At 40.3% G+C, this 12,103-nt stretch overlaps 1 protein-coding gene across 2 annotated transcripts in view; it reads right to left on the bottom strand.

Moving 5' to 3' along the window:
- Positions 1-2,995: 2,995 nt before the first annotated feature.
- Positions 2,996-12,103, bottom strand: part of DPY19L1 (dpy-19 like C-mannosyltransferase 1) — a 107,961-nt gene continuing 98,853 nt past the window's right edge. For both annotated transcript variants that reach the window (XM_053260700.1, XM_053260698.1), the window contains 3 exons: positions 10,645-10,744; positions 5,337-5,462; positions 2,996-3,348 (listed from right to left, as the gene is read on the bottom strand). In XM_053260700.1, the coding sequence (XP_053116675.1) occupies positions 3,192-3,348; positions 5,337-5,462; positions 10,645-10,744 (383 nt within the window). In that variant the 3' untranslated portion in view covers positions 2,996-3,191. The remainder of the gene's footprint in view (positions 3,349-5,336; positions 5,463-10,644; positions 10,745-12,103) is intronic.

The raw sequence follows: 12,103 nt of genomic DNA, 5'->3' as shown, positions 1-12,103 counted from the left end.
AGAGAAATGACATACCCATATTACAGCTGGTATTATTGATATAGAAGAGGAAACCCTACCCAAGGAACTAATTAGTAATTAGATGCCAAAATTGAGTTTTGTTTTTAAGTTTGGAGGCAACTATAAGTTCATCCCATTCAGCTCTCTTAGCCTATAATTTCTTATTTCTTACCAGAGTCTTATACTGATTCTTAAGCATTGTTATAGTTGATGGTATTACATTAGAAGTACCTGTGTCATACAATTTAAGGCACTGGCCAAGTTTTTTCTTAGCCTCCAAACATTCCCGATCAAACCAAGTGTTTGATAGCCTTAGAGGGTGCAGGATTTGTAGCTACTAGAGCCAACATAAAAAAGGCAATCAAACAGTTGTATAATTCAACTAAAGGAGCACTTATACCATTTTGAGAACCTGTAATAATATCTGCCCGAAGACCAACTACTTCAAAGGAGAAAATTATTTTATCTACACATTGTTGGAAAACAGGTGTCCATCTAGATCTAATCCAGCCTGTTTCCATCTCATCAGCAAGATGACGAGCCTCTAAGCGAAAAGATTCATTAAATGCCAGCGACAGGGTCAAAGGGGAATGATTGCTTTCAATACGTGTAATAACCCGAAAATCCTTAATGTAGGGTGGCATGGTTCCTAGAAACTGCCATATAGTCTAGAAGAGATGGTCTGAGTCCTGCCCAATGCAAATATTCTGCTGGATAATCCGAGGCAAGGGCTCTATTTAGTAAATGAAGGTCAACTCTTCTAAAAGTCTGAATAAGATTTAGACCCGCAAAATCCCCCACAGCATCCTTAGATTTCCTAGCAAGTAGGGGGCGGGAATATCATAAGGCGAGGAATGCTGATGAAATTTGGAAAAGAGCAAATCATCACCTACTGCTGTCCTAGCATTAAAATCTCCTGTTACAATTAAGTATGAATTATTCTGCGTTATTTGGAGCTTGTTAATAAATGACTCCATTTTCTGCCAGGTTAATCTTATTTCAGCATGTGTAGAAATAGGGGAGATATAAACATTCAGTAAGGTAAGAGATATGTTACCAAAATCTGCCCTCACCACCAAGGCAAGATGATCCAATCTACCCAGAGGCATAAATTGGAGGGTGGTGGAAATAAAAATTGCTGTGCCTCAACGGGGCACAGGTAGATTCTAATAGCTTTGGGCCTAATGTCAAATGCTTTGAGCCTAAAAATGCTTGCCTGTCATGGAAAGATCCCCAAAGCTGCTGGCTTGCTAGGAAACATGCAATGTTTACAGAAGCATAGAGAAAAGGTGAAATAGAAAGCAAAAGGCTCAAAGCAGAAAGTAAAGATAATTTTGCTTGACTATGGGAAATTTTCCTTTTTCTCTATAAAAGTAGACTGTATACTGCAGATCAGGGCCATTTAGAGCCAACTTGTTCCAAGATGCCCGTTGGTGAAGGGAAACTCTCTGGTCCTTCTTAAGAAGTGCCATTACTCTTTGCAATAAAAGCAACTCAAAGTATTCAAACTGAGAGTAAAGCTTCGTTACTTCCACAGGGCACACTTATGCCCTTAACCTTTGCTAAAGGCCAGGGGTAAAAGTCGGGCTAACTGTGAGGGCAGTGCTAGGATTGGGTTCGATCCAGCAGTGTACATGGGCAGCCAAACCAGTGTTCTCTCTAGTTTTTTTTCATCTGTGTGCAGAATGAATTTTGTTCTGGGCAGTAGTATCATGGCAGTGTGTGTGCACATGCATTGAGTAGGGCATTCCTGATTCAACCTGAGCGGGATCTAAAATTAACTGAGGGGACATTAAAAAATGTGTGAGCGCATGCTTGTTAACACGCCTTAGAGGGAACACTGAGTCAAACCCAGGCTGGGCTGCCTTAGCCTGGGTTTGACTGTTAGTATGCACAGCTGCTTTATGTTTCATTGAATAAAAATGTTGTTTCCTATCAATTGACTCTTTCTAGGATAAAATATGCTCATTCTATTACTTGCATTAAACTCGAACAATGAAAAAAAATGCCTGAAAACATCTGTTTGCTCAAGTTTCATATCTGCAAATTCGTTAGTTTTGACAATCCTGATGCTTTCAAAGTGTTTCAGCAGCATATAGCAAAAGAACAAACCTACTGCAAATGAATTTTAGTGGTATGAAGTAAAGTAGGAGAACGTGTATTCTGTACTTTCTTCATCTACAACATTAAGAGCAAAGTTCAGAATAGCTTTCATGTAGAACAACAGTTTAAAAATAAAACCTCATTCTGAAATGACCTAAAACAAAACAAAAACTGTGGCCTTTCTTGTACTTCAACAGAACAGCAGCTACTTGCACATATTCAAAAAAGGTGCATAAGAGATGCATGTTGGGAGCTAGCATTATATAGTGATGAGAAATCATTTATACTATATACCAGCATGTAATACCTAGCTTCTCAGGATTTAAAGATGCACTAACATTGCTAGGAAAACATCACTGACCACCACAAGCTCTATGTTTTTAAAATCTGGCATTCTTTTCCTCTGGCCATGTTTTGTTCACTTGCTTTGGGTCAGTATTTAGTAAAAAGTGTTCAAACACAAACATTTGCACAGCAAACTTTAAAGAAATGACCCAGAAATGGAAATACACATTTTGACGTTTGAGACTGAGAAATATTTTGAAATGGTATAGTGTATACACATTTCAAAGGTTTGGTACTCATTCAGCATTTAGTACTCTTAACACACTAGAACTTCAATCCTAAACATATTTATTCAGAAGTAATTCTCATTTATTTGTAATGTTCTTACAAATAATTATGCTTAGACTTCTCACCTAAAGACCTGATCCAGTGAAGTCATCTTGTGTATACATGTGAGACTACTCTACTGCTGAATATGGAAAAGAGATCAAGTCTATGTAGATGTGGAACTTCAGTTATCATAATGAAACTCTTGAGAACACAGTGCTTTAAAATGCTCCCCAAGTCTAATGGTGCAATATGTAATCAATTGAAACCAATCTTAAAATGGTCATTAATTGTAATTAATTTATTGTTATATTTTTTATACTGCCTTTCATTAAAAGAATCCCAAGGCGGTTTACAAAACATTTAGAACAATATAAAACTATTAAACAGTTAAACAATAAAAATATTTAATTTTTAATATATGAACAAGAAGTTCACAGAGCTTTAAACAATTCCCAGTTTATAAACAAATACTGTCATTCCTTGGTAACTTCTAATATTTTGAATAATTCATTGTTGAACACTGTTCTGAAATATGGCCTGGAATCTTTGCTTATGATGCTGCATAAGGGGATTTTTCCAACGTTGTTAATGTCTTCTATATCCCAAATTTCTGGAATGCTGCAGCCAGGCCTAGAAAATATGTTAATACAGTCAGCAAATGGGTACATATACCAGCTGGGTAAATGAAACACAAACAGAATGGATCCTGCATAATTGTTTTGCAGATAACAGATGTGATTGTTTTTACAAGTTCCATATCAGTTCCATATCAAAGTTTAAGCTGAAATCTAGGGCATAATACAATGATATTCCGCATCTTAAGCTATACAAGTCCAGCTTGCATAAGTGCATTTAGACTCTCTCATCATAGTAGCATAACAAAACTGAAGGGGCAGGGAGATGGATTGAAATCCTACATACAATTATTTCTCTAAGGGCTCAATGACCAAGCTTTACTAACAAGTACCAAAAATTAAAGATTAATCTCCACATCATTTCAGTCCAGAAGCTAACACTATATTCACAGGGATGTAGTAAAGGCTTCAGAATATCCATGGAGACCAAATAGATCTTATTAATATTCAGAACATAAAAGGCAAGTAAAAAGCATTCAATCATTTTGTACCTAACACACTGGCTACAAAAGGAAAAAAAAAATCTTCTGAAGGTCAATTTCATCCATTAGCACTAAATTGAACACAACCAAGGAGACAGCAGAATTTCAGAGGCAACAATGAAGATTTCCCAGAAATGTAATGTTTCAGAAGGGTTAACCTATTTTGGGATTATTTTAATGAAAAGCAGTATAGAAATGGAACAATAACTAAAATAAAGGATGAGTGACCAAATCAAAGTTTTTACCATCTTGTTACTTTTGCCTGTCCCTTATCCAGCTCATTTACACACACAAACACACTTGAGATAACCAAAACCATACACACTATTTAAAACTTGGCTGCACTCAAGGTTTATAGTATGGCATTATGTTATTTTCTATTTTACTGTCAATCCCTTTCATAGTAATTAATTCCTTTTTTAACTGCGATTACAGAGATAGTTGATGTTTTCGGGGAGTTAACTACAACTCCAAGTTCTCTTCCCCAAGAAGTAACTTTCCCTTTCCCCCCTTGTACTTGATGACACTGGATCTCATCAGGCATTCTGCTGTCATTTCATCAGGTCAAGATGAGAGATGCTTCTGCGAGAGATTCTTTTGCTTGAGATTTCACCATCCTGAATACTTTGGTATCGCCCACAGATTTTGCTAGCTCACTGTTCATCTAGACTGGTCCCAACACAGATTGTTGAGCTGACCCACTTCTTGAGTCATCCCTTTGTGAAAAGTGTCCATTTATTCTTACCCTCCTCCCCCTTTCCCAATCAGTTACTGATCAAGGATTACATATCCTCTTATCCCAGGACTCCTATGTTTTCTTAGGTGTCTTTGATCACAGACTATGTCAAAAGCTTTTGTGGACATTCAAGCATAGAGTCTACTGAATTACCTCTAACTACCATTTCACTAATATTCAACAAATTCAAAAGGTTGGCAAGACAAGACTTTTCTTCGTAGGAATCATGAAGATTTTTCCTTAGCAGGGCTTCTTTTTCAATACGTTCAACAATTCTAGCTTTAATAATGCTGTCCACCACTTCCCTTGGGACAGATCTGTAGTTTTTTACATCTCCCTTGCCGTGAAGACTAATGCTAATAATTCCTTTTAGCATCTTCACAATACCTATGGTCTTCTTTTAGTAATTGTTGTCAGAGGATCCTAATGCCCTGATCAGAAACATGCAACTGGGAGACTGGAACAGAGACTCTTCCAAAAATACTGATGGGAAAAGGACAAATAATGTGTAGCCTTCAGACATCAATAGGAGCCTCACACTGTTGCTAATGCTTAGGGGGAAATACCCAATGTACTTGTAGAGCAACATGTGTTATAACAAGCAACTGAACCAGCACATAGTTCATAACATGTGGTAATAGAATACTATTAGCACTCACTACCACAACTTCAAATGATTCTATCATCAAACTCTATAGATAAAAGATAAGAGATCCAGCAGATAATAAGCCACATTTTGGGAAAATATAGATACCGTTTACTTACTTAGTTCTCTTCAAGCACCAGTATTCTTCCAAGATGTAATAATTTACTCCCAACTTTAGCAATTCTCTTTTAACTTCATTTGCTGGCTTTCGACTGTACATAGAATAAACTATTTTTGTTCTTGCCCTTTGAGGAAGAGAAAGCCATAAATATAGTTGCCAACCAAATAAAGTGCAGAGACAAACTCTGGGGAGGCAGAAGTGTTGAGGGATAGGTCATCATAACGGAGGCTTCTGGTGAAAGGTTTTGATAGGAAAGGATTACCAAGCACTGCCCCCACCCCTACATGCATTTTAATTAGGAAATATGACTTGTGACGTTTCTAGTAAAACAAAACCATTTAAAATACAATGAGGTCATTGACACAACCGGGCAGGTGGGGCAACAGGCCTTCCCCCCAGAAAACTTGCCTTCCCCCCAGAAGTCCATGTTGTTCTGTTAAGATGTGCAAACTGTGAGAGGTGAGCTGGTCTTGTGGTAGCAAGCATGACTTGTCCCCTTAGCTAAGCAGGGTCGACCCTGGTTGCATATGAAAGGGAGACTAGAAGTGTGAGCACTGTAAGATATTCCCCTCAGGGCATGGAGCCGCTCTGGGAAGAGCAGAAGGTTTCAAGTTCCCTCCCTGGCTTCTCCAAGATAGGGCTGAGAGAGACTCCTGCCTGCAACCTTGGAGAAGCTGCTGCCCATCTGTGAAGACAATACTGAGCTGGACAGACCAATGGTCTGACTCAGTATATGGCAGCTTCCTATGTTCCTAAATCTATTTTTTAAGGAGGAGAGCTGGTCTTGTGGTAGCAACCATGACTTGTTCCCATAGTTAAGCAGGGTCTGCCCTGGTTGCATTTGAATGGGAGACTTGATGTGTGAGCACTGCAAGATGTTCCCCTCAGGGGATGGATCCACTCTGGGAAGAGCAGAAGGTTTCAAGTTCCCTCCCTGGCTTCTCCAAGATAGGGCTGAGAGAGATTCCTGCCTGCAACCTTGGAGAAGCCGCTGCCAGTCTGTGAAGACAATACTGAGCGAGATAGACCAGTGGTCTGACTCAGTATATGGCAGCTTCCTATGTTCCTATGTTCCTGTGCTCCCAAACAAGTTGTGCTACATGCCTGCAGCACTGAGCTCCAGGGCACATCCCAGTCCCCAGAGATTCCACAATGCACCGCATGTGGGGAGGTATTGTGGGATCCCCCCAGCGACACTTCAGTACTGGCTGAAACCAGCCGGCGATGGCACACGATCAGGGAAACGTGGTTAAAGGAGTGCTTGCTCCCTAGGCAGGTTTGCCGCCAAGGCGCCACCAAGAGCCTGTCAGCTCCCACGCATTCCCATGGGCAGCCATGCTTGGGCTTAACTGCCTTAGCCCAATCTTGACTGCTGGTAAGGAACAGCCTCAGTATTTTTCACATAAGAAATAGTTGTGTAAACTAAATAGCAGCGGGTAGTGGATGTAAATGTACATTATGCAAGTTAGGGTGTCCATTGGTTGTGTTCCTAGAAAACTGTACCATCAGAGGCATGTGCAATGCATGAAGAAGCTATACAATAAAGAAAGGGCTAAGGTTTGTTGGTTTTTTTTGTTTTTTTTAGAATGTGAGCCCTTTGGGGACAGGGATCCATCTTATTTATTTATTATCTCTCTGTGTAAACTGCCCTGAGCCATTTTTTGGAAGGGCGGTATAGAAATCGAATTAATAATAATAATAATAATACACCAAGGACGTACGTAAACTCAGTTATCATTGTAATGTATTTGGTGTCCATATCAAACACTCACACAATGGAAACTGCAACATTGGTGAGCAGGCTCTGAGGCCCAGAAACTTAGCCCAGGCAATGGGGAGTTGGAATGCTGTGTTTGTATGACTGAATGTGTGTGTGGAGGGGATATTTCTTTCGTTGTTTATTACATCAGTTGAAAAATATATAGGGCAGGATCCTGACTTACTTCTACAGTGGGTATTGAAAAGAATCACCCCTTTCGATAGACCTTAAATTCTGGTTCCCTTACATCCTGAAATGAAAACACAAAGAAAATTCCCTTCACCAGCTGTACTTATCCAATGCAACCTATAACATCCAACTGAAAAACATCACAATTACAGTCCAGAAAAAGTGTCAGAAATAAAAAAACAAGAATTACTGAGATTGAAAAAGGATCACCCCCCCCCCCCAATGTCAATATTTTGTTGAACCACCTTTTGCTTTAATAACAGCCTTGAGTCTGTTGGGATACTTCTCTATCAACCTTGCACATCTAGACGGAGCAATATTTGCCCACTCCTCCATACAGAACTGTTCAAGTTCGGTCACATTGGATGGTAGGTGTTGGTGGACTGCTATCTTCAAGTCTCCCCACAGATTTTCTATGGGATTTAGGTCTGGGCTCTGACTGGGCCACATGAGGACGTTCACTTTTTTCTCCTTCAGCCACTGTGTGGTCAATTTTGCTGTGTGCTTCGGATCGTTGTCATGTTGAAAGGTGAATCTTCTGCCCATCCTCAACTGTCTGGCAGAGGGTAGCAGGTTTTCTTCCAGAATCTGACGGTATTTTGCCCCATCCATTTTTCCTTCTACCCTAACGAGAGCCCCAGTCCCTGAGGCAGAGAAACACCCCCACAACAGGATGCTGCCACCTCCATGCTTCACTGTAGGTATGGTATGTTGTGGATGGTGGGCTGCGTTGGATTTACGCTCTGTCTAGATGTGCAAGGTTGATAGAGAAGTATCCCAACAGACTCAAGGCTGTTATTAAAGCAAAAGGTGGTTCAACAAAATATTGACATTGGGGGGGTGATCCTTTTTCAATCTCAGTAATTCTTGTTTTTTATTTCTGACACTTTTTCTGGACTGTAATTGTGATGTTTTTCAGTTGGATGTTATAGGTTGCATTGGATAAGTACAGCTGGTGAAGGGAATTTTCTTTGTGTTTTCATTTCAGGATGTAAGGGAACCAGAATTTAAGGTCTATCAAAGGGGGTGATTCTTTTCAATACCCACTGTACTTTGAGCAGACCCACAATGACAATGATCATTTATTTTACTTCATCCTTTCTTTACTTTATAGCTATAAAGTAACATATCTTCATGGATTACACATGCCTCTGATCGTACAATTATAAATAAAATAGCATGTATTTGTTAAGTATTAACTAAGAATTTATTTTGGTTTCACATGCATGCTTCATGGCACTTATTGCTGATGCACAGGCTCTAGCTACCACCTTGCACTATTCAAAACAATCTGAAATAATTCTGGGAATTTGTTGAGCCAGCTGAAAGTTCTTAGCTCACTCTCGAACTAAAATTCCCAGAATCCTTTCAAGCTGGTTCCATTTCAGAATGGTTTTCCATGGTTTTCCATTTTCAAAATGGTTTTGAAAATGGTATTGGCTAGAACCTTGGTTGCAACCATTTTATACCTCCTACCCATTGTGCAAATGATCATTAAAAGTAATTCAACTTATTTCATTTTTCTCATACAAACTTCTCCATTACCAAAACAGGGTGTGTGAGATTTCCTGTGGAGCCAATCAGAAGCAGAGTCCACTAACTGGTCCAGGGCCCTTCTGTAGAATACAGAGTGTGCTTGTACAGTTTATTCAAGGACCTGTACCCTGTTTCCCCGAAAGTAAGACCTACCCCGAAAGTAAGACCTAGCAGTAATTTCTGATGTACCACTAATTGCCCTAGTGCATTTTGGGGGGCTAAAATTAATATAAGACACTGCCTTATTTTCGGTGAAACACGGTAGTTCAGAGAGATGTATGGTTCCTATGCAACATGCTCTCAAGCATATGAATGTGCACTGTAATTAATTTTAATGTGAAACTTCTTAAATGCTTTCCTGGCATGGCAAAGGGTGGCACCAGGGCAGTTATTTGATTCTGAGAAACAGTTGCCTCAGGAGAGTTGAGAGGCAGTTGGGGCTAGGGATTGGCATGAAACTGTTCAGAGGCCCTTTTATGGGCCTCCAAACAGGTTTGAAGACTGGAAGGGGCATGGTTCAAAGTTTGAAACCGGGGGGGGGGAGGGTGCCACTTTAAGGATGGGGAAGGGTGCACTCCCCCCCGCTCTTCCCCCACCGGCGCTTGTTTTCCATAAAAGGCCTCGGGGCAGCAGTGTACCTCCCTGCCGCCCCTTCCCCCTCTTCAGCCGGAAGTACCAGGTGTGCATGTGCACGTGCACATCAGATGGGTGCGCACGTGCACCCGGCACTTCTGGCCGAAGAGGGGGAAGGGGCGGCAGGGAGGTACACTGCCGCCCCAAGGGCTTTTATGGAAAACAAGCGCCGGTGGGGGGAAAGCTGGGAGAGGGGTAAGTGCACCCTCCCCTGCCCTTAAAATGGACCCCCCCCCTCGAGCCACCCCCGCCTGGTTCTGTGCACATCCCTAGTTGGGGCTTAGGAGAAGTGAACACAGCCAGAATGTGCACTGCTCACAAATTCTACCTTACAGATTCTTTCCATGTGCAGAGGCAGATGGTTGCATGTGTTGCACTTGCACAGATGGCAACAGAATCCAGGACTAGATGAAATAATCCAATACGCTTTTCCTATTTTCTGAAAAGCAGTAACACAGAATGAATGGAATAATATATAAACTATATATTGGTTCTGCATATAAGAAGTGGTTGCTCAGTGTGTGGATCTCTCTTCTTACCAGATTGTGTCAGCTCTGCAGTTCAAGTTCATGGTACCAAAGAAATGGGTGGAAGAGATGTAAATTATCTTTCATACTGAAAGTGCTATATGAAATTGTGTTTAAGTGAGGGTTCTACAGCGATCACATGATAATTTGTGTTATGTGGTAATTGCTAATACTAGTCATATTATGTTAGTTTGTGGAATGTCACTGTACAAGTATTTCAAGACAACTAAAGAGGGTTCCATGGAACCTCCATGGGTTCCAGTAGTACCACATCAGAGCAGTCAGTAACAGCTTTTAAGTATAGGTTTAGAAACACAACCACTGGACAACACAGCCAATGGATCCCTAACCTGCACAATACACATTTACTTCCACTACCCTCTGTTATTTAATTTACACAACTATTTCATATGTGGAAAGTATTGTATTTTTAAATGCTTGGCTTCTTGCAAACTTTTCTTGTGAAAATTTACTCACAATTGAAGGAGGATTATTTGATTATTTCACAGTGTTTAGAGGTCTGATTTCATTCATCTCTATGCTGACTATAAAAATACAATTTCTTATAAACAGTGGCTACTGGCAGAATGATTAGAACTCTGCAGTAAGTAGGTTCATCACAAAAACATAGCTAATTTTAAAATATGAACTGAAAACCTTACCGCAAACCCGCGTCTTCATAATGTGGATGATTTACGACAGGTCGAAGTGCAGATAATTTTACACTTGCCATTGTAGGCATTGCACCTGCAAAAGCAGCATCTGAAATATATAAAAGAAAACAAAAATATAGGAATAATTGGGGAACATATTATAAAAATGGCTAGTACAGTTTGGATGGTATTCACATTCAAAAAATCAGGATCTAAGAAGGTACATGAAATGTGTTATGTATAAAATGAGTCATAATGTCAGTCATGAAGGCAAATCTATAAATTCATTTACAGGCAACTGCTTTTCCTAGAAATGTATTCTTAGTATTTTATAGTTGCTATTCCTTCATCTCCCACAACTACTCTATTGCCCCAAAGCTCCGGATTTTGCAGAGCAATCTACATTTATAGGTAAACATGTCTGAAAAGAGTTAACTTTATCATTTGTTTAGTCTTATGATACAGTGCAAGAAATACAGGTAGCTCACCTGTAGTTTTGATCTTTTGGTGATCTGGTATCATTTACAACCTAGGCTTTGCACCTGCGCAATAGTCCCTGCAGAAGGATTTCAAGAGATAATGCTTAACAAAATCTAAGTTTGATGACCAGGTAGTGGCTTTCCTTATCTCAGAGAACCCATGGCCCTAGTAGAATGGGCTTTAACATTGTCAGAACACTTTACACCTTGCATATCAACAACAGGTGTGGATTAACTGGACCAGCCATTCCGAGAACCTTTGCCGGGAAATAGGTTGTCCCTTGTTGGTGCCCTCAAAGGCAACAAAAAAATCTATTGGACTGTCTGAAGTCTTTGGTCTTATCCAGAAAAAAACAACAAAAACCACCCTGTGAAAATCAAAAGAATGGAAGCCATATTCTAAGGGCAAGGCAGGGTCCATGAAGAATGTAGGGTGGACAATGTCCTGGTTGATATGGACGTCTGACCACCTTGGGCAGGAATTTAGGGTCAGTCAGCATTACAACCTTATTGGGGGAAAGGTAGTAAAGGGAACGTCAGCGCTTAACGCAGTCAGTTGATGAACCCTCCTAGCAGTGGTTATAATTAGGAAGGTCGTCTTTATGGGGTAGTTTAAGAGAGGCTTTGGACAACAGTGCAAAGGGGACCTCAGTAAGAGTGGAGAATATGAGAGACACTCTCCAGGGTACAAATGGCTGTTGTACTAGTGGGAAAAGATTGTTCAGACCTTTTAGAAATCTCTTGTAGCCAGGATGGGAGAACAATGTTTTAGAGTCCCACCCCGAATGTACTGCAGACAGTCGGCATATGGACCTTAATGGACCAATTATAAAGACCTGAGTCCTTCAAGAAGGTCAAATATAGTAGGACCTGGCATATGAAGACCATGGTTAGTTCGAAGCCTTTAGACTTTGCATAGTTGATAAATCTCTTCCACTTGCAGAGTAGTTATGCCTGGTGGAAGCCTTCCTCTCGTGGAGCAAGATCTG

Source organism: Hemicordylus capensis, chromosome 6 (genome assembly GCF_027244095.1).
Source record: "Hemicordylus capensis ecotype Gifberg chromosome 6, rHemCap1.1.pri, whole genome shotgun sequence".
In the NCBI taxonomy this organism is placed as follows: domain Eukaryota; kingdom Metazoa; phylum Chordata; class Lepidosauria; order Squamata; family Cordylidae; genus Hemicordylus; species Hemicordylus capensis.
Note: the sequence above shows the minus strand (reverse complement) of the source record. Positions and strands in the feature narration are given on the sequence as shown.